This window comes from Teleopsis dalmanni, chromosome X, assembly GCF_002237135.1.
Source record: "Teleopsis dalmanni isolate 2A chromosome X, ASM223713v2, whole genome shotgun sequence".
Taxonomy (NCBI): domain Eukaryota; kingdom Metazoa; phylum Arthropoda; class Insecta; order Diptera; family Diopsidae; genus Teleopsis; species Teleopsis dalmanni.
The window spans coordinates 13,318,753-13,342,923 of NC_051848.1; the positions used below are offsets into that span (position 1 = coordinate 13,318,753).

The window sequence follows — 24,171 nt, forward strand, 5'->3', positions numbered from 1 at the left end:
CATATTTGTTAAGTAAAATATTTAAATGTTACAATTTTCTCAAATTTTTTTTCATACGGATTAATTATATCTTAAATCCACTTTCTTCTTTCACCGATTAGACGATCAACTGGTTGTTAATCACATTATTTTCAAAGTTTGCAAAGATGATGCCATCATATATAGTAACGAGGTCTGTCTGGAAATTGTAAGAAGAATCAATACTGCCCAAAATGGTACTATAAGCATAAAATGCAGTGGAAATGAAGAGCTCCCTTTCAACGAGGATACCTTATGCTCTAAAGATACCTCATCCTAGCTATGCTTTTGTATGGTGGTAACGGCTGAAGATTATCATATTATGACGAAGAAGCCATTGGTGTGTTAAAGAAAGAATTTATTCGTAAGATCATTATTCCTTATTAGTTAACATCGAATAGGACATTCGTCAACAAATAGAAAAAATTAGCTTAACCATTATATTATTGGTCTAATTAAGAGAGATTTGATGTTTATTGTTAATATAAGTTAACTCACGCGTACCCAAAATCCGGCCCTGTGCTTAGTTTCATTAACGGAGCAATCATGCGATGTTGTTCGAACGCATGGTTGCTACCAAACGGGATTTCCATTTGTTTGTCTGGAAAAGTCCCGTTTGGCTTCGGTATCTCCCAACTTCGCAGAAGTGCGCTCGGTCTCTCTTGCTTAAGCCACCGAACAAGCAACATGAAATTGTGCTGCGTTAATAAAAATTTACTTTTAACTTATATACACAATACAAATCTACATAGTCATAGCAATAGAGACAATAATATATCATCAGGCGTTCGATTTTGCTTCTAAATCTAAATAGCATTGATCTCTCTTTAGTTAGAGTCTGAAAGGTGAAGGTTTTAAAATGAAAAGGTTTCGATTTGTTATCTTCTCCGTTTCCATTAGTTTATATTCTTTTTTTTCTGAATAAACGAAAATATTTACATCATTCATATTTGCAAAAATGTTACAAGTAAGAAAAAATTTATGATATTAATATAAATATTAGCTTAAGATAAAAAAATCAAGAGTAACCCATTTGGAACACTATCTCAATACGCTACATCAGTAATACTATTTTTCATTACATTTTATACAGCAGGCCAACTACTTTCCAGCAGTTTCAGTAGTAATAAACTTATCAGTTTATTATTGATTTTGAAATGACAGCCTTTACCAAAATTTACTTTATAGCACCGAATCATTATAAATACTTTAGGAACGAAATATTTCATTATTGACTTTTATAACACATCATATTTAAAAAAAAACTGACCTATTTTATGATGTCCAAATTTGCAAAAGAGTGAAAATTTCTTATCGAGCAAAGGATACGTTTTGATTAATCAGTCAACCGAAGAGCTACTTTTAAAAAGTAGTGTTCTGAAATCCAATCGCTTGACTCTGGCGAAATTTCAAAGCAAACTAAAAGTCGAAAAATCGAAAATATATTCTGTGGAATCACTTGAACAGATCACTTGAAAGCCACACAGAGCAACAGAGTAACCAAGGAATTATAACAGAGTAGACTTATTCTATCTGGTTAATTTATCGATCACTACAACCTGAAGTATCACATACATAAATAAGTTAGATTTACCGATCTTGTGAAATTTTTTGTTAATGACTAGTACCCCCCAGACAAATAGCTAAATGCTTCTTGAGGAAAATATCATTATTTCTGTTGTAGTACAATAGGTGTATATATTTATATTTGATTACTTAATCGGCACAAATGTGGATACAATACCTCTGTATAAAATGTTTACTTTGTAATCATAATTAAAAGATATATGAATATATACATATTCATCCATTCACACTATCTCTTTATTAATCGTAATTCCGTCTGAAATTGACTATAGATATTTTTGGTTTCTAATAACTTCAAAATAAATAATGTAAAAATTTTTTTCTTCATTTCTGTGCATTTTACTTCAAGAATTTTTTAAATAACAATATATAAGTACATTCCAATCTATTTCTCGTAACCCCAGTCAACTATTTGAGAAGAGATACTGAGACAAGCTTTGTTGTAGTTCATTATTTATAGCATAAATGTTTCGCATATCTCCTTATCAGCTGGGATCATCTACTTAGTGTTATGTAAAAAGTTATGATGAATTAATGTTAGCTGATTAATTAAAAATGAGGACATATCAGCATTGAAAAATCACCTATATTAACACTTACAACTATTAAACCTAAATAACACTTTTTGTATGGTTTTTGTAAGCCTTTGTATTTGATATAAAAAATCACATATTGCTCCAAACGAAGCTGATTCATAGTCTGTCCCATCAAAATAAGTCTATCTGAGTAGGCAGAATATGTGCTCTGCTTGGAAGAAGAAGAGACAATAAGTAACATTCTTTGTGAATACACAACTTTAATCTGGACCAAGAACTCTTACCCCTTTTAGCTATTAGGCAACACACAACGGATGACATTATTAACTTAATTCGTAAACCGTGGGCTAACTTCGATTTGAGCTATAGTTAAGGCGTGCTTTGAATACATAGGTAGATTCTTATTTCTCGAAATATCTGTCGTAACTTAATCTATAATATTACTAATAAAAGTCATCAAAGTAAGGTAGAAAAAATTGCAAAAAGTCATTAGGTAGCTAACTTTAAAGGCCGATTATGGGAAAATGGTGTGTTATATAAAAATATTCTTGCTCAAAAGAAATATAATAAAGTATTGATGATATACGGAAACATAAACCAAAAAAAATTTATAGAAATTTTGAGATAAATGTGCGAATACGGACTACTTTGTTTATTTCGTTTCTATCAAACACACAAGTTTGGTTGGTTGTGCATTTAGCTTTGAATTAATTTCTTACGTTACCTACCGTCTAACTGAGCTTTTATAATTGTAGTATAACAAATTAGGTGCCAAATGTAAGTGATAGTTGACAGACTAAAAATAACTGTGGGAGTAGAGTTACTTAATTGAGCCATATTTTAAGATTTAAATGGTTTTATGCAGAAAATTTCTATGGATAGAATTTTTTGATATCCTGTATATCGGTATGTATTGAAAATGGTGCCCTCTCCAATAAATTTTTTTTTGTTTCTTTATATTATATATATCTTATTTCTATTTATGTATCTCATGTTCTAACAGAACTAGCTATTATTCATTAATTTGCATAAATGATTAAAATAAAATGAAAATATAATATCACACAATATATTGCATCTATGCAGAGCAAATGCATATATTGCTGGCTGTAGCGTATAATTTGTAAGGGTAATTTATTATAGCGCATTAAGCAGATACTCGTACATTGTTTATAACAAGATGAAAGCTATACTCATAGCTTCGACAACAATGGAAACAAAAACAAAAGCAACAATAAAAAACATTTAAATGAACCCAACAAATACGCATGGGTAACACATCACATTAGAACACTTTGAGCTTCCTACATGAAACGATCGCATTTGGGCGCACGACGGAAACAAGGGCAATACGCGACTTACGTTCACGACTTACGCGCTCGGTAAAGAAAGTGAAAAAACTCGGGCTGCATCTGCAATCTTAAATTCAAGCAAAACTTCATCGCTTCCATCCTCAGCGGGCAAGCAGATTGAAGAAGAGAGGAGGCACATCGATCGAATTAGTGTTACTTGTTGTGATCTGATACTCTATGCTTAAATTTAAACAGATTTTACAATAATTTAATTTGGTACAATTAAGTTAATGCGAAGGGCGAACTACGCGCTGAGTGCTTTGTCGTATTCAGCAGTTTCCGCGACCTCAGCACTAACAATACAATATTAAAAATCAAAACGAAAATTGAATTTTAAATTTAAATAAATAAATTATTAATAATATAAGTACTAAACGTGTGTGAAGAAGACGATGTTGGTTAAAAGTGTATCAACTGGAGTTGTACTTGTTCTGAGCCAAATTGTAATTGCCCAGACATATGGCTATAGTGACGATGCTGTGGTCGATATAGGATCAACACTGCCAGATAGCAATCCAAATCAGCTACGCCTATGGTTAACGATTAGTGCACGTAAACGTTTTATAGAGATTTCCTGGAAAAATGCGCCCGCACGCAGTGATGATAATATTTTACTAACAAAGCAAAAACCTATTAACTTTAGTCGCATAAAGCTAAACGCTACAACTACCCCATTAGCTGTGTTTGATGCCGTTGATAGAGGTAGTAGTTCTATCCCAATCGATGGTGTTACAATAAGAACCAGTTCTATCAGTGAACTAAGCAGGTTTGCAGGTATAAATCTTAATTCACCTATAAATATAAATGCTAACACGCCATTAGGAGACTCATCGCGTACAATTTCACGGATATCAGGAACCCAGTTGACTTCTACACCTGCACCGCAGCAACATCATTATTGGATTTCAAATAATGGTGCTAACGATATTGTGGCTGCTATACAACCTAGTTTGAGTACGCAATGGTTTACTACTGGTGTACCGTTCAACTATGAAATAACTGATTATATAACAAAAAATACGAGCTGTTATGGCTATTGGGCCAGTTATATTAATGGTGAAGGCAGTATACTTGCAACAACTTGTTTTCGTGCATATCCAACTTGGATGCACGATTTGAGTACAGTAATCGGTAGCCTACGTATGAGAGACCTATTTATACCAGGTACCCATGACTCCGGATCTTACCGTCCCAAATTTGATCCACTCCTGCAAGAGACAATTGTTACAAAATATGCACTTACTCAGGATGAGGACGTACGCACTCAACTTATGCATGGTGCACGTTATTTGGATATACGTGTTGGTTATTATCGCAACACACCTGAAAAATTTTTTATTAATCACGGCATTACAAGACAACGTCCATTACGTGAAATTATTGAACAGGTTAAAGCGTTTGTATTGGATACCAACGAGATTGTCATATTCGGCTTAAAGGAATTCCCTGTAGGTGAGTAATGTGAAATTTTGAATTTTAAATTTTTTATGAAAACTATTCTTAATTTATATGTGTTTAGGTTTTGGTCGAACCTTGGGTGTTCACCGTCTTTTAGTACATTTTATACAAGAACAATTTGGAGATTTAATTGTGCATCCTTCAGTCAAATGGAGTGGTTCATTGCATGACATTTGGTCAAGGCGTCAAAATGTTATAATCGCTTATGACAAGCCTGCTATAGTTAATGAATTTCCACACTTACTTTTTACTGCAGTTGAACAACGTTGGGGTAATGTTCAAAATTGGGTGGCGTTGGAACGACATTTGAGAATGGTTAACTCACTGGACGTCTCGTAAGTATCTCTACTAATATGAAAACGGTTATCATGTAGTCAAAATTTTGTGTCGATATATTTTTCAGTACTGCGTAAATGCTATCTCAGCATTGCCTTAGTATTGTTTATAACTTTTACATAGCACTTTCTTCTACAAGAAAGCTTTCTCTCACATATGTCATCTGGGAGTGTAGGAAGAAGAAATCTTAATTTTCATTAACATTAACATTTACATTAACAGAGCTTTCTCTTTTACAAACCTCTCAAAATCGATTTTAAAATTGTGCAAATCTAAAAAAATTCTTCTTTTGAAGTTATAGAATGATTCTTAGTACAGGAAAATTGATCATTTTTAGAAAAAATATATATACATCCCCACCTATACAAAAAAAATCAATTTTTGTTTGCGCGTTTCATTTATTGGTAAATTCGAAATGTTATTTTTAATTATACATAAGTATTAAATATCCCACAGTATCATAAAAATTAATCTAAATCAGGTTGAATGTGGAATTTATATGAATAATTTATATATTTGTCAGAATAGTCTGATCAACTTTCATATAATATTTAAAAATTAAAATCACATCTTAAAATTGAATTCGACAATTAAGTTAGGATAGGTTAGGTTATACCGGCGATCCCAAGGGATCAAAAACTCAAGGATTTACCTTTGGTAAAGTGTATAATGCTTTTCAGAGGAAGGTTTTGCAGTTCGATAAGATCCTTAGAAAAGAAAGCCGCTAAAGTGATAAGGCAGCGCCGCGCATGTGCTGGACATAAACAAAGCAAATGGGAGGCACTTTCATCATCCTCTCTACAACTGCGGCAGGTATGGTTGAAAGGGAGATTTAGTCTCCTAGCACGGCCACTTAATATACAATAATCTGTAAGTAAACGTACTATAAGTCTGACATCTCTATAGGAGTATCTTAATGAGAGAGTTTGATTTTCTTTTATTGGAGCTTGACCAAAATGCATAGATGTGCCTACATATAAGTCAGTACAGGAAGAAAAATTCAACAATTAGATCAATCGATTTGAATTTAAGAGGACTGTTTAATACGCCTTTAAACCCACTTCAATTAATTATCAATAACAATATGTAATTGATTTGTGATGATATGTGTAAAAGAGATTTGAATTGCCATTTTTAAATATTTTTATGCATTATATACCATTCGTATGTTTTTACTTATCGCCTTGGTACTTACTGTAATCCGTTAAAGTATTTGTAAAGCATTTCTTTTTTTCTTTACACTGATACGGTATACGGACTAACAATTTCTATAAATTATTTTATATTTAAAACTGAAGTGCATATTTACCAATACAAGTGACACGTACCCGGACTGTTCTTTTTCTTTCACTATATTATTATGTTAATGTAGCGTTAAGCGATTTATGTATATTGATATGTATTTCTACAGAAGCGGTAAATCATTCCAATTAATACTTTTGCACTTATTTGAAGTATATATAAATGAATAAAGTATATATAATTTATTCTTACAGTCGTCTATCAAGCCGTCCAGTTGCTGATATGGCAGAACTGACACCAGAACCATGGGGCGTAATTGTAGATAAATATGGAGGCTTAAGAAAACTTGCCGACAATGTTAATTGGCGTGTCTCCCAGCTCTACAGAGATGATTTGGCCAGAACAGCAAACATTGTTGCTGTTGATTTTATGCGTGGTACTGTAATGCCGGAGATCGCGATCGATTGGAATAAACGTAAAATTACTTATTAAGTTATTGTTTTCAATATTTTTAAACAAAATTTATGAAGCTTTAAGTCAAATAAATAATAAATATTAAGCACGAAGCAAAATATTAAAATTTTAAAAATAATTTATCATTTAAAGTGTTCGTAATATTAAAAGCTTTGCATTAGATTAAAATGTTAGTTCAGTTTTTTCATTTTGAAGGACTGCTGTTTATGTTTACAATAGCGTTTAATGAACAAAGTTTACGGATTTGTTCAACTGAAAAGAAAATAAATTGCATTATAAGAAAAAGTTTTGTCAGTTCCAAAACATTTACTGACTTAGTAAAATAAAATAACAAATGAACTCATAAATCTGTGAAATTGTTTCACTGTTCACACAAATCTGAGTCCAATTGATTTGACACTCCATCTCATCTATAAACAAGATCCGCTAGTATTGGCAGATACTATTTTTAATCAACATAATCTCTATCATATCTGACAAACGTTATCCTCACCACCTTCTCCCAACTTTATTAAATTTTATTACAGCATTTCATATCATCAGATGCATCCTTATTCCATTCCTTTAAGATACCATAGAAGATATGGTAAGTCTTGTATGTTATTTGTTTCTTATATTAGGTATGAAGATAAACATTTTTGAGTGTATTTATAAATATTAAATTTATCTCATTAGTCCACTATATCATTCAAACTATATTATTAATTTCAATTATTGCCATTTATTTTTCTATTCGTTGCAATATATTGCAATATTAGAGTACTTGCCATTAAAATGCAAAGTTGTATATTTTCTTGCGTTAAAAATATATGAAATAATTTAGGAAGCATATTTTATTTTAAAATTTACTATAAAAGCTCAATTAGTTTGTGTCATATATATAAAAGAATGCGATTGATCTGTATATTATATGAAATAAGGACAAACAAAAACAAAACTTGATCTTTCGTTTATTGCACATAACCAAAAAATCTATCTTGAACAAATATTTTGAACAATTTCAATATTTTTATTTAGTGCAATGAGGCAATACCTCCTTCGACTGTTTCCGGATAATAATTACTTCCCGTTAGGAAGTTGAAATATTGAAAATGATTTTAACATATACTATTGTGAATTGTATTTTTTATTTAATTTCCAACTGTCATCCAACTGTGAATGTTTTTTGCTGTCAAAAACATCTGATGGTAAACAAATTTGCTGGGCAGTAGCGATTTAGTGCAAGATGTTCCAAAGTGTGCCCACACTTCATCAACCATTACATTCTAAGGTTTCGAACTATCTTAATGACCAACGTCGTACGGGACAATATTGTGATCTTATAATCGCTTTAAGCGATACGGAGCATTTTGTGTTCGCACATTATTGCGTTGTTGGTGCGCAAAGCCGATACGTCGGTGGACCACATTTAATACAAAAGTTACTACAGTTTTCAATTCATAATCCTTTAAAGATAATTATTAACGATTTTAAGTGTGCTCAATGTTTGCAAACTATGGTTGATTTTTTTTATGAGGATATTGTGTCAATTGCCACAGAACATGAAATGCATTTTAAGACACTAGCAAATCGCCTTGAAGTCACTGAGCTATTGAGTTTATATCAAAGTAAAGGTGAAGAACATTGTGAGGGAATGGGCAACAGTGCTATTGTAGAGGTTAATGAAACTATCAATGCAGCTGCATTGGAAAATAAAGATGTGAAAGCAGACATTAATATGGCAACAAATACAATTTTAAATGAGGAAAGAACGTACTTTAAGGTATTTCAAATACGTAAATAATTCTTAAAAATTAATTTTCTGAATTTGTGTTTAGTTAAGAAATCCACATAATACTTCTGCAAATAATAAAATGAATAATTGCATGGCATGTGAATTTAAATGTTATAACGTCAAAGATATGATAGCACATATGCATTGCTGCGAGGCTTCACATCTAACGTGTTCACTTTGTGAAGTCGGCTTTACTGCTTGGCGGGAGTATGAATTACATTTAAGGAAACATAGCAGTGACTTGAAGAAACCATTTTTCTGTTTAGAGTGCGATGCTCGATTTGTTACTCGCACTAGCTTATTTGTGCATTTCCCAAAACATTCGACTGAAACGCCACATCAATGTACACATTGTGACAAAGCATTCAAATGGAAACATGGACTCCGGGATCATTTACTTAGTCACAACAAGGAAAAGCAAATGCTTTGCGATGTTTGTGGATTTAGCACGACAAACATGAAAGCATTAAAATCTCACAAATTGCTACACACGGGAGAATTTTTCAAGTGTCCCTTTACAGATTGTAAGCACAGTACAAACCGAAAGGAAAATCTTAAACTACATATAGAAACACATAAGCAAGAACGTCCATTTGTTTGTGAAATATGCGGTTGCAAATTTAGTCAAAATAAAAACTTAAAAAGGCACGCTATCAAACATTCAGCAACAGAAACAAACAAGTATAAATGCCAACTGTGTAGTTTTGCAAGTCATCGCTCCGACAAAGTTAAAGAACACACACAGCGAATGCATACGGAAAAGGCTGTAGTGTTAGAACTATCGGAAGTTGTGGAAAATTCCTTTGAAAACCAAACTGACGATACATTTCAATTATTACCTATACAATTATTAACAACTAAGCACAACATCGAAGAGAAAATGAAACCACAAAAAAATAAGAAAAAATTTATTAAAAAAGTACCAGAAACAATTGAAGTTACTAAGAGTATACGTAATATCTTGCCAAAAACTACAGTAGATGATGTTAGTATACTTCCTGCGACATTACTAAATATTGAAACTTATGAAGACATTGCTGTGATTGAAAGCATTTGATACTTGAGTGTTTGTCCAATTTAAATAATTATAGTCTTGTTAGAAAGCGATTTGAGTGTCTGCTTTCATACATATATGATACTTTAAGCATCGATTCTAAAAAATCAGATTTGTGTTTATTGGTATTGTCGATTTCATACACGGGTAACTAAAGATTAATCAAAGAAAATATGCTAATGCAACTATTCCTTCATAGGTTTAATCGAATAACATGAATTTATTTCGAAAGGTGACTAACACCTTGACAGTAGATCAATTAATGAAACAAATCATTCTAATTGTCCCCAATTCATTCTTACTCTTAAGTAATTCCCTCCTCTATCACACTACCATTACCTCCATTACACATCCTTACTCATGTATACGTTTTTGTGATTCCTTTCATGTTACCCACTTTATATATCTTTGCGGGTTACAACAACAACAACGTGAAACAGATCAGTAAAACAATGAGAAGTGGTTTAAAAGTGTTCAATACAGCTTTACTTACAAAGGCCAACTAGTGTTTAATACAACGCAAACCAGAGCTCAGTGTGTGCCCCAATGTGTAAGGCCAAGGCAATTAGCAGCACTGATACTAAACAATTTTCTGTTTATTACAGTCTTTCTACCATATGAAGCATAAATAGATAATAGATAATGTTAGCATATTAGCTATTAAGGAAAATGTGCTGTACCATTTTAACCAGCTGGTATATATCGGACATTTCCGTATATGTATGCAAGTTAAAAGTAAAAAAATTTTTTTTTTACTTTTAAGAAGAACTACCATGACTCACTTTTAAGACTTATAAATTAACTTAAACACGCCGCGCCTGTGTTCAAATCAATATAACTATTGTAAATTAATAACAAATATAAAAAAGACTGCCGAGAATAACATTTTTTGTACCAAATTTGTTTTATATTATTTAAATTTTTTGTTAAATAAAATTTATATTAGTAAACGTTGAAACAACAAATTCCGTTATTTCTATATTGTTTACACAAATAAACAATTTTTTAAATACTGCGTTAAGAAGCAACCGCACAACAATATTAAAAATATACTATAAAATATATAGTAGAAATATAAATTTCACATAACTTATTTAATTTTTACTGAAATTGATTTTTTATTGATTTTAACCAGAAAAAAACAATGAAATTTAAACAAAATATTAACAATTATTCTTAAAAAAAAAATTAAACACAATTAGAGAAAGACGCAGCATAATCAACCAGGTGAAGTTATTCCAAGCGTAACAGCCTCAAAACTAGCTAAAGATATTGCCGAAAAGAAAATTTTGCAACAAAAAGTCATACATATCCGGAAATAATAGAATAAAATGATTAAACTTTGCGAGAGAGCATTTAAATAAACGTATAGAGTTCTGGAAAAGAGTTATTTTCTCCGATGAGAATAAATTCTGCATATTTGGAAAAAAAGGTAGAAAACTTGTGTGGAGAAAATCATATACAGCCTATGATAAACAAAACTTAATTTTAACTGTGAAACATGGTAGTGTAGGCGTAATAGTTTGGGGGTGTATAGCAAGTAATTTTGCTGGCAAACATGAATTTTTACAAGACACAATGCATAAATATGAGTATCTAAATATTCTAAAAACAAATTTAAAAGAAAATGCCAGAATGTTAGGACTTGAGGCAATCTTTTTGTTTCAACGATTCTATGTATACAGCAGGGATCGTACGGGATTGGCTGCTGTATCATGCTCCCAGACAACTTCGAATACCACCAAAATCACCAGTCCTTAGTATCATAGAATATCTGTGGGATTATGTAGAAAATAAGATTCGCCAGCGCATAATTTTCAGCTATGACATGTTCAGAAACGTCATCACTGAAGAATGACAAAAAATAAACACACAGAATACTGCAAAGCTGGTTGAATCCACACAAAGACGTCTAAAAGAGGTTGATTTGAGTGAATTTGAATTGTTTTAATCTAAATATTAAAAAATGGACACAGACTTTTTCTGCTTCAAAAATTATTGATAATTGTAAAGTTTTTATATTTGAACTTCATTGTTTTTTCTTGGTTAAAATAAATCAGATATCAGAAATCAATTTTAGTAAAAATTAAATAAGTTATACAATATTCAAGTGAAAGTTTGTTGGTGAATACAGACTTTTTCTTCTATGTGTATGTATAAAGTTATATACTATAAACTATAATTGATTGTTAGAAGTAAGGAATAAATTTACCTAATTATTAAAGAAATGAACTAAATTTATTGCCGCATTGCAATATGCTCGACAGGGGCGGTCCTGCTTACGTCGTCAAATTTAGTGACTTAAAATATACTTGAGTCTTTTTTGAAATTTAAGTTACGACTGTATAACTTACGATTGCATCCACACCAAACTTTTGCAGGTACGATTATCTACAAATATTCGACCATTCGCAAGCGTTCGCTTTGATGTGGATGCATCTAAATATAACTTAATTAACACTAATCGTGTATTTGCACTTCCATGACTTACTTTAATAAAATATTAATCAATAACAAACTATTCTGTCGTTCGTAAATATCAACATCAATCGAGCAGAAAAATAAGTATATAATCTTTCGTCAGATATATTCGCGTAGTTCGATTTTCCATCAATTTCCGCATATGGAACCTATTTCTTTTTTTGTTTTTTTTCTTTTTTTGATATTTGATTAAGATGATATTGCCCATGTTAGAATTTGTAATCCTGGTCTACAATCTGGTGGTTATAACAGTCTCTTACACATATGTATGTATTGATGTTTTTTGTTTGGGTGCTCGATGTTTTTGAATACTGTCACCTAGGTGCTTATATAAATTTATATTTTACTTTTAATTTAATTATTTGAAATATACGCATGTAATCTACACTTTACACAGCACATTTTAAAGTTTTTAATAATAACACAGAACAATTTTATGTCATGCAACCGTGTGCCATGTATTCATTTAGTAAATATTTAATTTTGTTCTGTGCACGAAATGCTTTAAAAACTGGGGAATTCCCATTAAAGCTAAGGGAATTCGCATGTCAATGCATTCAATATCACAATTGTACATCAGTAAAGTTATAATCTGCAGTTGTGGTCTGCTACTATAGCGAGAAAGAGGTTCTGATTGTGTTGTGCGCGAGTTTCTCTGTTCAGTTACGTTCAGTTAAATAAAAATGGAGACTGTTTTAATGGTCGCAGAGAAGCCTAAAGCAGCCCTGGCTGTGGCAAAAGTATTATCAAATAATAAATGCAAGAGAATTAGAGGTAGATGATTTTTTAAAGAAATACTTTAATCATCTGTCGTTAACTAAAAAACCACATAATAATTAGTAGCAATAGATTTTGATATTCAGAATTGAAGTGTGCAAAATATCTTTTTCGGAAAATAATTTTACTTCGACGTCCTATTGACTGCATTGTGTGAATTGAGTGAAGATTAAAATGTGATATATAATATTTACTTAATGCTCGCTTAATGCTTGCTTAATATATATAATAACTTTTTTAAATTAATCACAATTTTGATTTTCTTCAAATACAATGTACATATGTATTTCTATATACACAAGTAAATTCCGTGCCGCAAACACATACACGTCTATTCCTTTGTCGTGTGAAATGAACGTATGTAGTTACAGTCGATTGAAGTGCGGGGAAGTGATGTTACTCTATTAATGCCTCTTGGGGGAGAATGCTTATACTGTGCAGAGTAAGGGATCGTATTTCTCATGTGTAGAAATTAGTATTAGTATTCATTTCTAATATTTTTTCAACTTTTTACCATAGTGCAAACGACAGTGCAAAAAGTGCTGACGACATGAGTTTTCCGATGCCTTTAAAACTAATGATTTTATACTCGTATATGTATGAAATTAAAAATTGCATAGTATGTATATTTTTAAGCTCCAAAAACCCCAGCAGTAATTGCGACAAGTTCTAAGCTTACGAATTGAATAACCCAAAAGAGTACTGTACTGGTTGTGCTATGTAATCTTACTCTTATTCCTTAAACTGGCAAATTTTATATTGAGTTGCCAACACCGGTATCAATTATTCCACGTACGACACATATCGTCCTTGGTATATTCACTATTTCGTTATTGTCGAATTTAACACATTTATTATTGGTGAAGTTAATTACCAACCCACAACACACTGGGCAGAGAATTTTTTTAAATATGTACAACATAGGTAGGGAAGTTATGCCGACATAGTTTCAGCTCTTGAGATATCCGGTTTAAAATTGCAAATACAGTCAAACTTCCATAACTCAAACTAAAAACAGTGCACCAAAGTTTTAGAGAGCAAATTATATACAATTTTGCTTCCATAACTCGGACTGCTACGAATTTCTCTATAACTCGAACAAATATTTTGTTCCGTGCCGATAGAAATATGAGAAAGTGCATTTTTTAAGTTGAATTTTTGTTTCAAGTATAAATGTATTTTGCTGTTAGGGGAAGCCCCTTCTTCCAAACCAAATGTTTAATTTTTTCTTTCTTAAGTTGCTTCTTTGTGCAAATGTCAGTCGCTGGCAGCGTGGTTTAAAGTAAATAAAATAACTTCCAATACTATTTTTAACAATTATATTCAGTTTGACAATGAAATTTGTACATCAAGCTTTCCTGCAGATGACGATATTATTGCGCACTATAGCTTTAAATTACTGGATCCAATTCTAAGCGCAAGGGAAAGTGATGATGAGAATTCGGTGGATGTAATTGTTCATCCGCCTTCCAAGAATGAAGTAGAAGACTCACTCAAAATTCTGAATTCATTTTTGCAAACGAATGATACTACAACTAATGAGCACTATAAGAGTATGAATAAAGTGGAATCTCTTTTTACTGAAAATAAGAAACAAATTAAAGTCCCAAATCCTGAATATCAAATTTCTGAATATTTTACTTCACTATACCTTTTGTGCTTTATTTGATTGTGAATAAATAAATACCTTAAAATGTAATTCTAGTTTCTTTCAAAAATTAAAAAAAAAATATGGAGACTAACTCGAAGTCTCCATAAGTCGAACCTTTTCTTTGCAAAATGTAGTAGTATGTAGTGTGAATCACCGCTTGTCTTATCAATATTAAATTTATTCAACTCATCCAATTCGTCCAATATTTTATGTAATCAAAGAAAACAGTTTATCACTTTAAAGTTTAATATCTTTAGAATTAATTTAAGTCGTTGATATATCTTAACGATATATGTAAGTTGCTTAGAATCTGTGGTCAAATTACGACGCGTAGAAAATCATAATGGATCCCATCTCAAAACTAATTGATTTGCTAATTTATTTGAACTGCACTTTACATAATATTTTAATACAATATTATTTTAATTAATTTAATTTTTGGCTAACCATACAGCTGTTTCGAGTATTGCCAAATACTCATCATCAGTGGTCTTGGAATTAATTGTTATATATCATTATTCATAAATAATTTTTTGAGACTGCAAATACCAGGAATCGAACTCGTGCCCTGCCAAATTTCAAGCTCAGCATCAGCGTACCTTAACCAACTGACCCAAAACCGTACTTGACTTTTATGTTCGCACATTTTTCAGGAATTTTGTAAATAGATATCGTTAACTTTGGAGCTATGGTATAATAAAAAGTGTCATTTTAATCGGGACAGTCCCGTTTTTGAAAAGAATGTTTTAAAAAAATGTATAAGAAGAAAAGGTCGTTTAAGCTAACATATCTGCTTATATTCGCAAATAGTTGAATTTTTTTTACTTTTTTATGATACTTAACTATTTTATTATTATCTATATCATGTTGAGGCCAAAAACTAAACAAAATGTACTTATGTGCAAGACAAATGTAACATTGCCTTTGGGGAACCAATAAAAATATTTTAAGTCTTGCATGGGGCGTAGCACAAAAAAATTTCAGAAACTTTTCTTTAGAGAACACAAATAATTTGAAAAATTTGTTATTTTTAGAGTAATTAAACAATTTTAATTAAACTTTATACATCGCATGATAAAACAGATGTATGGTTATAGTTTTAGTAATAGTTTTCTTAATTAAGAATTAAAGTTTATAATTATAAGTAGTTTCACACTATTTGCATCTGTTTTTCTATTTAATTTATTTTATTTTTAAAATGTTTTAAGAAAAATTTTATTTAAATTTAAAATTATCTTACAACGGCCTTCAAGTTCATATATATGTTCGAAAGGCTTGACATTCTTTTCTTATTAAAAAAAAATACTTCGCAGCTAAATGCATACTCAGATCCACCAGCAAATTTTTGAGTAAATAAGAGCATCTGAGAGAGCGTAACATCCCTGTCGAAATTTGAAAATGCTACACAGACTTTACTCGTACATTTTATTTCAAGTAAAATTTGTGTGATGTGTAAATCAGCTGTTTTGGTTTGAATTTAAATTTTGGTGTTGCTTATTTGCGCGGCACTGATGTTCTAACCAGACTTCGCACAAAGCTGTTCCATGAAAATCTGTGTAAAGAGCGTAATTTGGCACTTTATTTGTGTTACACTCTCAGTTGCTACTTTACTTGTGTTTTAGTTGAGTTTTACTACGAGTAGCTCGTGGAACAGATCTGATATATGGAGTTTGTACGTAATAATAAAAACAGTAAAAGGCCCTGTATCGAACGTTTTGATGCCATTTTACCCGGATTGGTCCTTATGGGTATCCCTAAAATCGCTTTTAAATTTGATGTACCACTGAATGGTAAAATTTTGAATAACAATGATCAAAGATCTTAACTCTTCGTGGAACACCAAGTTAGACCTATTTTGTCTGTGCTCCTTAACTGCTATAGATCTATTTCTAATTTCACCAACGACTTTGGTTAATGAACAAAATCTTGAAACTTTTTTTACTTTCGATCTATAAAAAAAATCTCAATAAAAAAGTGTTTTTGTATAGGATTTTATAAGGACTGGAGGTTATCTTTATAATAACTTAAAGAAACGAAAGTTCTTATTTAATCTAATACTTTTTTAACACAAATTTGCAAAATGGGTGTCATAGGTACATATATGTTATAAGGGGCGCATATCCTGCAATTAAATTTATGTATAATGCGATACTATTTCACCTTATAAGCCAATGTGATATCCAGCTTGTTTCGTTCTTCCTTGCTTAAAATCCAAGAAATATTTTCTTTTAAGGTCATAATATTTTAAATATTCGAATATTTATAATATATTGAATATACCATATATTGCTTCAATATGCAATAATACAAATACGGTATATGTACTTTCAGTCTTTTTTTGTAAGTATACTTTTATATTAAAATTGAGGATTGTATTTAGAAAATTAAACTGAGATTATTTTTTATTTTTCTGTTTTTTTGAAAAATATTTTACATACTAAAATGAAAATTAACATTTATATTGTAGGAGCAAATAAACCATCGAAAGTGTACGAATGGAATGGTACATTCCTATCCTCAAAAAGAACGGTGCGTTATCGAATGACGTCAGTATTTGGTCATATTATGACGCTCAATTTTACACCAAACTTCCGTAATCGAAAAGCTGTTGATCCAATTAGCCTATTCGATGCATCTATTGTAAAAGAGGAAACTAGAAAAAAACAAAAAATTGTTGAGTTTTTATCCGAATTGGCTGTAGGCTGTAAGTATGTAGTTTTATGGATGGACTGCGATGATGAAGGTGAAAATATTTGCTTTGAAATAAAGAGTGCAGTTTCCAGTTCTATACAGAATATTGACATGGTGTTGTATCGAGCTAGATTCTCATCCCTACTTGAAAGTGAAATAAAATATTCGCTTGCCAATTTGGTGAAACCAGATGAAAATTTATCCAAATATGTGGACACACGTCGCGAACTTGATTTGCGTATTGGATGTGCATTTACCCGGCAATTGACTGAGTATTTACGTGGTTATAAAGAACTAAAAAGTGCCATTATCTCCTATGGTCCATGCCAAACTCTCGCACTTGCACTTTGTGTTCAGCGTGCCGATGAAGTTACTAACTTCAAACCAGAAGAATATTGGGAGTTTACGCTTACGGCCACTTTAGATGATTGTACAGTTGTCTTCTATCATAATAATGAAAAAAAAATTAAGAAAAAAGATATTGCTGAATCAGTATTACAAAAATTAAAAAAATTTAAAGAGGCACAGTAAGATTGACTTATTTATTAAAATTTTTATAAAAATTATATAGTATAATCTTTATACATTTATAGACTATTGAAAATTAAATCGGAATTGATTGAAGTGAAACGACCACTCCCTCTAAATACTTATGAATTCTTAAAAGCTTGCTCTTTTGAATTAAATATTAGTCCATTTGATGCAATGAAAACTGCAGAAAGTCTGTATTTGAGAGGATACACAAGCTATCCTCGCACTTCGTCAAATGCATTTCCAAACAAATATGATTACAAGTTAGTTAAATACTATTTGCAAAATACAAAGATTTTCTTTATAAATTTTGTACATCTTTCAGATCAACTTTGCATAAACTTAAGGATAAATTAAAATCCCCATTTGATATGCAAGGTCCTGTCAATGAAGATGAAATTGGCGACAATTTCCCTATAATACCAGTTGAAATGCCGACTAGAAATCTCTCCAAAGGAGATATGGACGTATTAATGCTTATTTCACGTTATTTTTTAGCAAGCATATCAAACAATTTAATCTATCGGACTACTACTGCACAACTTAAAATGGGCGATGATGTGTTTTCAGCTAAATTCCAAGAAGTTACACAGGCTGGTTTTACTGATATAATGGATTGTGAAGATTTGAACTTTTTGAAACAAGAAAATACTGATATCGTAAAGATAACGAATATTTTAAAGAAAACTGATAAGATTAATACTTACAAATTACAAAAGCATGTAAAGTTAACTGTAAAACCTACCTATATTACTGAGAGGGAATTAATTTCCCAACTGCAATTGTATTACATTGGAACACCTGGTTCGGTGCCCGATATCATTAATAATTTATACAAACGAAACTATGTACGAGCTGTACGAGAAAGGATATTGATACCTACAATGTTAGGCAAAAATTTAATTCATTGGTTGAAAAAGGTTAAACTTAATAATATATATATATATATATATCATACTATTCTGGTATATATTGTATTATAATAAAAAAAAACTTAATAATGATTATAAAATTCGTAGATGTTAAATTTGTAATTCTTTACGGATGTAGGTTGATGAAGAGCTTATAAGTCCGACCCTACGTGTTGAAATGAAGAACCAATTGAAATCTATTGCTAGAGGTGAGGCCAAAGTAGAAGAAGTCAAAGAAGTAGCTATTAGAAAATTTTATGAAAAATTTGTTTATATGAAAACTAAAAATGAAGATTTGCATAAACTGATGACTGTTCACTTTAAGATTAAGGTTAGTGCAATATAGAACTCCAAAATAGATGAATAACATTATAATCTCAATTTTATTAGAGTATCATAAAATGTAAAGAATGCACGGGAACTATCAATTTGCAGCATGCCACTGAAGAGTAAAAGTAATATATTTTCAATAAATCAATTTTTATATGGTTGATATATTTCAGATCGCAACATATTTGGAACCTAAAATGTGTACAGTGTACGTTTAATAAAAAGTGTTTCCAAGGCGCAGTTTCAGTCATAGTTATTGGTAATATTTAATGTTAATGTTATATTAATGGATCTTATATATCGAATTCATTCTTCAGATAAGGAATGTGACACATGTGAGTCAGGCATGATTAAAGCTACTTACTTTATTAAGGAAAGTGAGAAGATCGTTACAGATGTTCTATGCATTTCATGTTCATCTCTACTTTAATTTTGTAAATGTGTTTGATTACATACTTAAATTTGAAATCAAATCTTTACTTTATTCATCATAGGGCCATTCAGATGTTGTTCAGTAACTTAGTAATCGGTAAAGTGAAAAAATTATAAACGTCTGAGTGCCCTTTTTTTAATTATATCTTACTAAAATTGTAAAGTGAATCAGTTATTTTTCTTTTTTTTGTATGTTTGTTTAATTGTATATAATTATTAAATTTTAAAATAAAGTCAAACCTATTTTTCTATTTTGTTTTTTAGTTCAATTAATATATTTTATTAATAATTTATTTTTTAACATTTCACTTCTAAAATTAAATTTAAATTTTCTGCATGATTTCACAATAATAAGAAAGAGCGACACTAAATCGTTGATCACCTGGTTCTTCCACCGAAGATACGAACGGCCTATACTGCGTTTTCCGCCTGTGGGTACCAAACCAAACACCTTTCCAACCGGAGCACTTTCTTCCATTGACCTTTCCAACCGGAGCACTTTCTTCCATTGACACGACATGACCAAGCCAGCGAAGCTGCTGAATTTTTATGTGCTCAACTATGTCAAAGTCGCGGTATGACTCGTACAGCTCATCGTTCTATCTAATTCGGTACTCATCGCCAACGCGTGTCTTCTAATGATTCTAATGCCTTCTCATCGCTGTTCGCAATTGTCCAAACTTCTGCACCATATAGCAGGACAGGCATGATAAGAAACTTGTAGAGCGTGATTTTTGTTTGTTGAGAGAAGGATTTATACCCAATGGCCTACTTAGCCCGAAGTAACTTCTATTGACAAGAATGATTCTTCCTTCTGTTATGTGGATTTATTCCACACATTTGTCAACTTAAGTTTTGTCTTATTTTGTATTTAACCAAATACAAGACAAAGCGCAATATTACAGTTTTTGTTTAGAAATTTATCCTACACACAAAGTAACGGCTGCTGAACGGTTATGCTGAATCAGCTATAATCACTATAGTCAACCTGCATACAGCGTTCTTTGTTTACTTGATGAACAATGTTGCGCTTATGGTTCCTCTTATAGAAATCAACTTAGGAGCGACAAACACCACCACTCTGATCTTAAAAATGCAAATCTCAGCATAATTGGCTCCGTTTGGTTAGCTTTTGCTGGACACTAAAATTTTGCTGGAGTTCGAACTTATAATTGTCTACAGTGACGTGTGTTCCAAGATGCTCAGAAGATTTGTTTGTTGACAGAAAGTATGGTACTTTGTTTTGTCTTCATTTATCACAAGAAGCATTTGCTTCGCTTGTCATTTTAAATTGGAAAAGCAAGTTAAGAATACCAATCCGTAGTGAAGTCATCAATTGACAATAAAATTTGTGGGTAAAATAGATTCAGCATTACTGTTTGACAAAATTTCCAACGCAGAGAAGAGATATTGTCGCAACTGAAGTGGCAGTATGTTTATATAATTGGCACAGAAATGAAAACAATGTGTGCATTGTAGTATCATCCGCATTAGTACCTAAAATTAATCAATTAATCAGTACTCTTCTTCTTGTGGGTTAGGTTGGTATAATCTTGTTATAAACAAAATCTGCTTTCAATAAAACATATTGTATTAAACATTGCATTAAATCATCTGTACCTTCTCTTGTCAATTTATCAAATTAGAAATCTCTCTTTTCTAAGAAATTCAGTCTTTTTAATTTCCGAGTGAATATTTTTTAATTATTTACATCATAAACTTATTTTTTTGACATGATTACAATAAATTAACAGAAACTCTTTTCGAACTTTAAACTACTACTCATTGAAGTTTTACCAACAAAATAATTTACTAATAGTGAATATATCGCACACTTTTTTCAAAAGAGGCACTACTCGAAATTCGTCAATTTTGAGTTAATGTATGGAACTGCTTATGCCTCGTTTTCACTATGTCATTTTCAATGTCAAATACTGTCAGTATTATGGAAATGGGTAGTCATATGATGTCATATTCGCATTCTTGTCATCTAATGAAAACGCAATTGACACACCAGTCAATTGTAATTGTCATTTAAAATGACATAGTGAAAACAAGGCATTATAGTTTACTTGTCTACCAACACGCAAAATTCCACTTTGTTTTTATTATTGCAAATTGTCGAAAAAAAACTGTTATATCTGTTTTTTTGTTAGGAATAACACTACGCTTCAAAACTTGTTTTGGGTTTTCTGAAAATTAACGATAAATTCGTTGTGCCTCTTTTGAAGAGGGAGTGCGATATGTACATTTGTATGTTGGAATAAAATTAATACTAACGCCATGTGTGAGTTCGAGTAAATTTATGGTAAATTGACGAAAATAGTAACTTATGTCGGTATAGCAGTGAATATGTTGGTATTTACCAGAATTTCAAGTAGGGTAAATTAGATAAAATTAGGTTAGTTAAGTATTATCATTGTGAAAATTTAATAAGATGTTTAATAAATAAATAAATGAATTTTAAAACTTTGAACTGAAAATAATAAATAAGTGCAATAAATAAAAAAATAAATATTTACATAAGTGCAGTGCAAAAAATCCCTAGGAAATTTCAATTTACTTTATCTCAATTTACTCGAACTCGCACACGGTCTAAATATTTTATTGTGTCAAAACTTGATTAAAACTATTTTTAAGAAAAAGACTAATTGTTATACATTTTTAAAAGAATACAAAAACAATATATGACCAATCTATTGATGTATGTATATATTGTATGTACATACTTTCATATGTATTTATTCTCCTACGGTATTGTTATAAAATAACTACAACATATTATACAAAACGAACTTAACGTGTTTGTGTCATATTGTTTATTTGAGAAATTATTAGAACGCATTAAGCTGATTAAATCATAGTAAGTATGCGAAAGATTTTTATATAATATCATGTTCTGGAACTTAATGGGCGCATGTTCTGTTATTTCCAAAAAACGTCTATTTTGTCACGTAAGATACATATGCGCACAAATCATAAATACTTATTGAAATTATATTTAGTATTGCATCAGGTAAACAAACAATTTAATTTGCTTATATTTAAACATTTTAAATAATTAATATATTTTTAAGTAATAAACAAAAATTATCAAACGAAACTCGGTCAAGGTTTCCACAGGGCAACGAAAGTTGTGTGCTCCTAATCACGTCTAACGCGTTTCCACTGAAATAATAGAATTTTACTATATTTTACGATCAAACTAAACAAATACAATTCTGATATAATCGAACTTAGTCTATTTTTAGTTGGGAGAATGTTAGAATGTGGGAGAAGTATGATAATACAATGGAAGAAATACGATGTAAACTAGAATATAGTTGAGATTAGGTGTAAGCGGGAAACTTTCCAGAAATACTAAACAATTGAGTAATATTTTGTTAGTCGATTGTCAGGGTCCTAGATGCTCATATTGTGATGTTAAGATTAAAAATGCTGTGTACATATGTATGTATGTATGTAGATATTTCTACAAAAGTCGTGAAAACATCTATTTAAGCGGTTATCGATTCTAATCCACATTCGAAAAATGTGACTTCTAGCAATTTCGAAAGTAAACACCTTATTCATTAATTTATTTACGAAATTATCTAACATTATGCATATACGTGTATATACGCACATACAAATCTATTTGTTTATAAAAACTATAAAAAGCCGGTAAAACTTATCAGCGATAAACAAAACAATAATAAATAATAAATAGAAACTTGATAATATTTTAATGTATGCTTATATAATATATCTCATATATAGACATATCTGTATGTAAAGCTACTACATACAAATATATAAAAATATATGGTTATTTTCCATATGTGCACATTTATTGGATATTTTCAATTCAAGTGAATTTGTCGAAATTATGTTTATGCAAAGTACAAACATACATATATGTATTTATATATTTTTAAATTAAAATATTAATATAAAAGGTGAAGTAAAGTACACTAACCCGGCGAGAATTGTGTTCGTTGTCTATAAAAATGCTGTCTTGCATAAAAAACGTCAGAGAGTAAAACTAACCAAAAGACTCAACAATACCACAAAAACAAAGAATCTAGAAGTACATTAAATAGAAAACAAACAAAAAAAAAAACAAAGCAAAACTGTTTTTGTTTTCACAGTTGTTTGTTTTTACGTTTTTCATAACACTAGCGAATATCAAATAGGCCTTATAGATACATTATTGCACTCTACATATGTTAAATCTATATATATACGTCGATCCAAAATTTAAGTTCAAGTATTTTTAACAGAATGTCAATGTTAAACAATAAGTTAGATATGTGTATATATATCTTTTAAGATATCACTTTTTTTTTTGCTCTAATAGTATATTCAATAGTAGTAGATGGATAATAGACGACCTTATTACATATATACATAGTACAGCTAAGAAATTACTTGTTGGTTTTAAGAACAAATTAAAATTTAAACAGTTCCAAATCACCTCTAGATCCACTTTATATCCTAAAAATTAGCCAATCACACTTCAGGCCATGTACGAAAAAACTTTTAATGCTGCTAATA

The 24,171-nt window shown here is 30.7% G+C and overlaps 3 protein-coding genes and 1 long non-coding RNA gene across 5 annotated transcripts; 3 read left to right on the forward strand and 1 right to left on the reverse strand.

The window, feature by feature from the left end:
- Positions 1-3,171: 3,171 nt before the first annotated feature.
- LOC119687099 lies at positions 3,172-7,073 on the forward strand. The gene is made up of 3 exons (XM_038101283.1): positions 3,172-4,945; positions 5,013-5,286; positions 6,784-7,073. The coding sequence occupies exons 1-3, from the start codon at positions 3,886-3,888 to the stop codon at positions 7,019-7,021; spliced, it is 1,572 nt and encodes a 523-aa protein (XP_037957211.1). The 5' UTR covers positions 3,172-3,885; the 3' UTR covers positions 7,022-7,073.
- A 1,110-nt stretch (positions 7,074-8,183) lies between these two features.
- Positions 8,184-10,701, forward strand: LOC119687100 (zinc finger protein 724). The gene is made up of 2 exons (XM_038101284.1): positions 8,184-8,765; positions 8,821-10,701. Exons 1-2 carry the CDS (start codon positions 8,229-8,231, stop codon positions 9,832-9,834), a joined length of 1,551 nt encoding a protein of 516 aa, XP_037957212.1. The 5' UTR covers positions 8,184-8,228; the 3' UTR covers positions 9,835-10,701.
- Positions 10,702-12,878: 2,177 nt separating this feature from the next.
- LOC119687102 (DNA topoisomerase 3-beta-like) lies at positions 12,879-19,865 on the forward strand. Of its 2 annotated transcripts, XM_038101286.1 has the most exons (9): positions 12,879-13,086; positions 17,208-17,958; positions 18,025-18,225; positions 18,288-18,882; positions 19,013-19,204; positions 19,264-19,322; positions 19,377-19,462; positions 19,521-19,637; positions 19,698-19,865. In XM_038101286.1, the coding sequence occupies exons 1-8, from the start codon at positions 12,996-12,998 to the stop codon at positions 19,631-19,633; spliced, it is 2,088 nt and encodes a 695-aa protein (XP_037957214.1). In that variant the 5' UTR covers positions 12,879-12,995; the 3' UTR covers positions 19,634-19,637; positions 19,698-19,865. The 2 variants fall into 2 exon arrangements, with proteins under 2 accessions (XP_037957214.1, XP_037957213.1); XM_038101285.1 differs by having other exon boundaries at positions 19,521-19,865.
- Positions 19,866-19,952: 87 nt separating this feature from the next.
- Positions 19,953-21,329, reverse strand: LOC119687103. The gene is made up of 3 exons (XR_005253090.1): positions 21,256-21,329; positions 20,149-21,132; positions 19,953-20,117 (listed from the first exon to the last, which is right to left on the reverse strand). It is a non-coding gene; the product is annotated as an uncharacterized LOC119687103 (long non-coding RNA).
- Between the last annotated feature and the right edge of the window lie 2,842 nt (positions 21,330-24,171).

What these genes read in the sequence shown, in the direction of transcription:
- LOC119687102 (XM_038101285.1), top strand. Translation starts at nt 12,996, where the DNA reads ATGGAGACTGTTTTAATGGTCGCAGAGAAGCCTAAAGCAGCCCTGGCT. An exon ending in TAATTCATTGGTTGAAAAAG is followed by an intron (nt 18,883 to 19,012) that starts GTTAAACTTAAT and finishes TTACGGATGTAG; the next exon opens with GTTGATGAAGAGCTTATAAG. An exon ending in CTGTTCACTTTAAGATTAAG is followed by an intron (nt 19,205 to 19,263) that starts GTTAGTGCAATA and finishes CAATTTTATTAG; the next exon opens with AGTATCATAAAATGTAAAGA.
- LOC119687100 (XM_038101284.1), top strand. Translation starts at nt 8,229, where the DNA reads ATGTTCCAAAGTGTGCCCACACTTCATCAACCATTACATTCTAAGGTT. An exon ending in AGGAAAGAACGTACTTTAAG is followed by an intron (nt 8,766 to 8,820) that starts GTATTTCAAATA and finishes ATTTGTGTTTAG; the next exon opens with TTAAGAAATCCACATAATAC.
- LOC119687099 (XM_038101283.1), top strand. Translation starts at nt 3,886, where the DNA reads ATGTTGGTTAAAAGTGTATCAACTGGAGTTGTACTTGTTCTGAGCCAA. An exon ending in CTTAAAGGAATTCCCTGTAG is followed by an intron (nt 4,946 to 5,012) that starts GTGAGTAATGTG and finishes ATATGTGTTTAG; the next exon opens with GTTTTGGTCGAACCTTGGGT. An exon ending in GTTAACTCACTGGACGTCTC is followed by an intron (nt 5,287 to 6,783) that starts GTAAGTATCTCT and finishes TTATTCTTACAG; the next exon opens with TCGTCTATCAAGCCGTCCAG.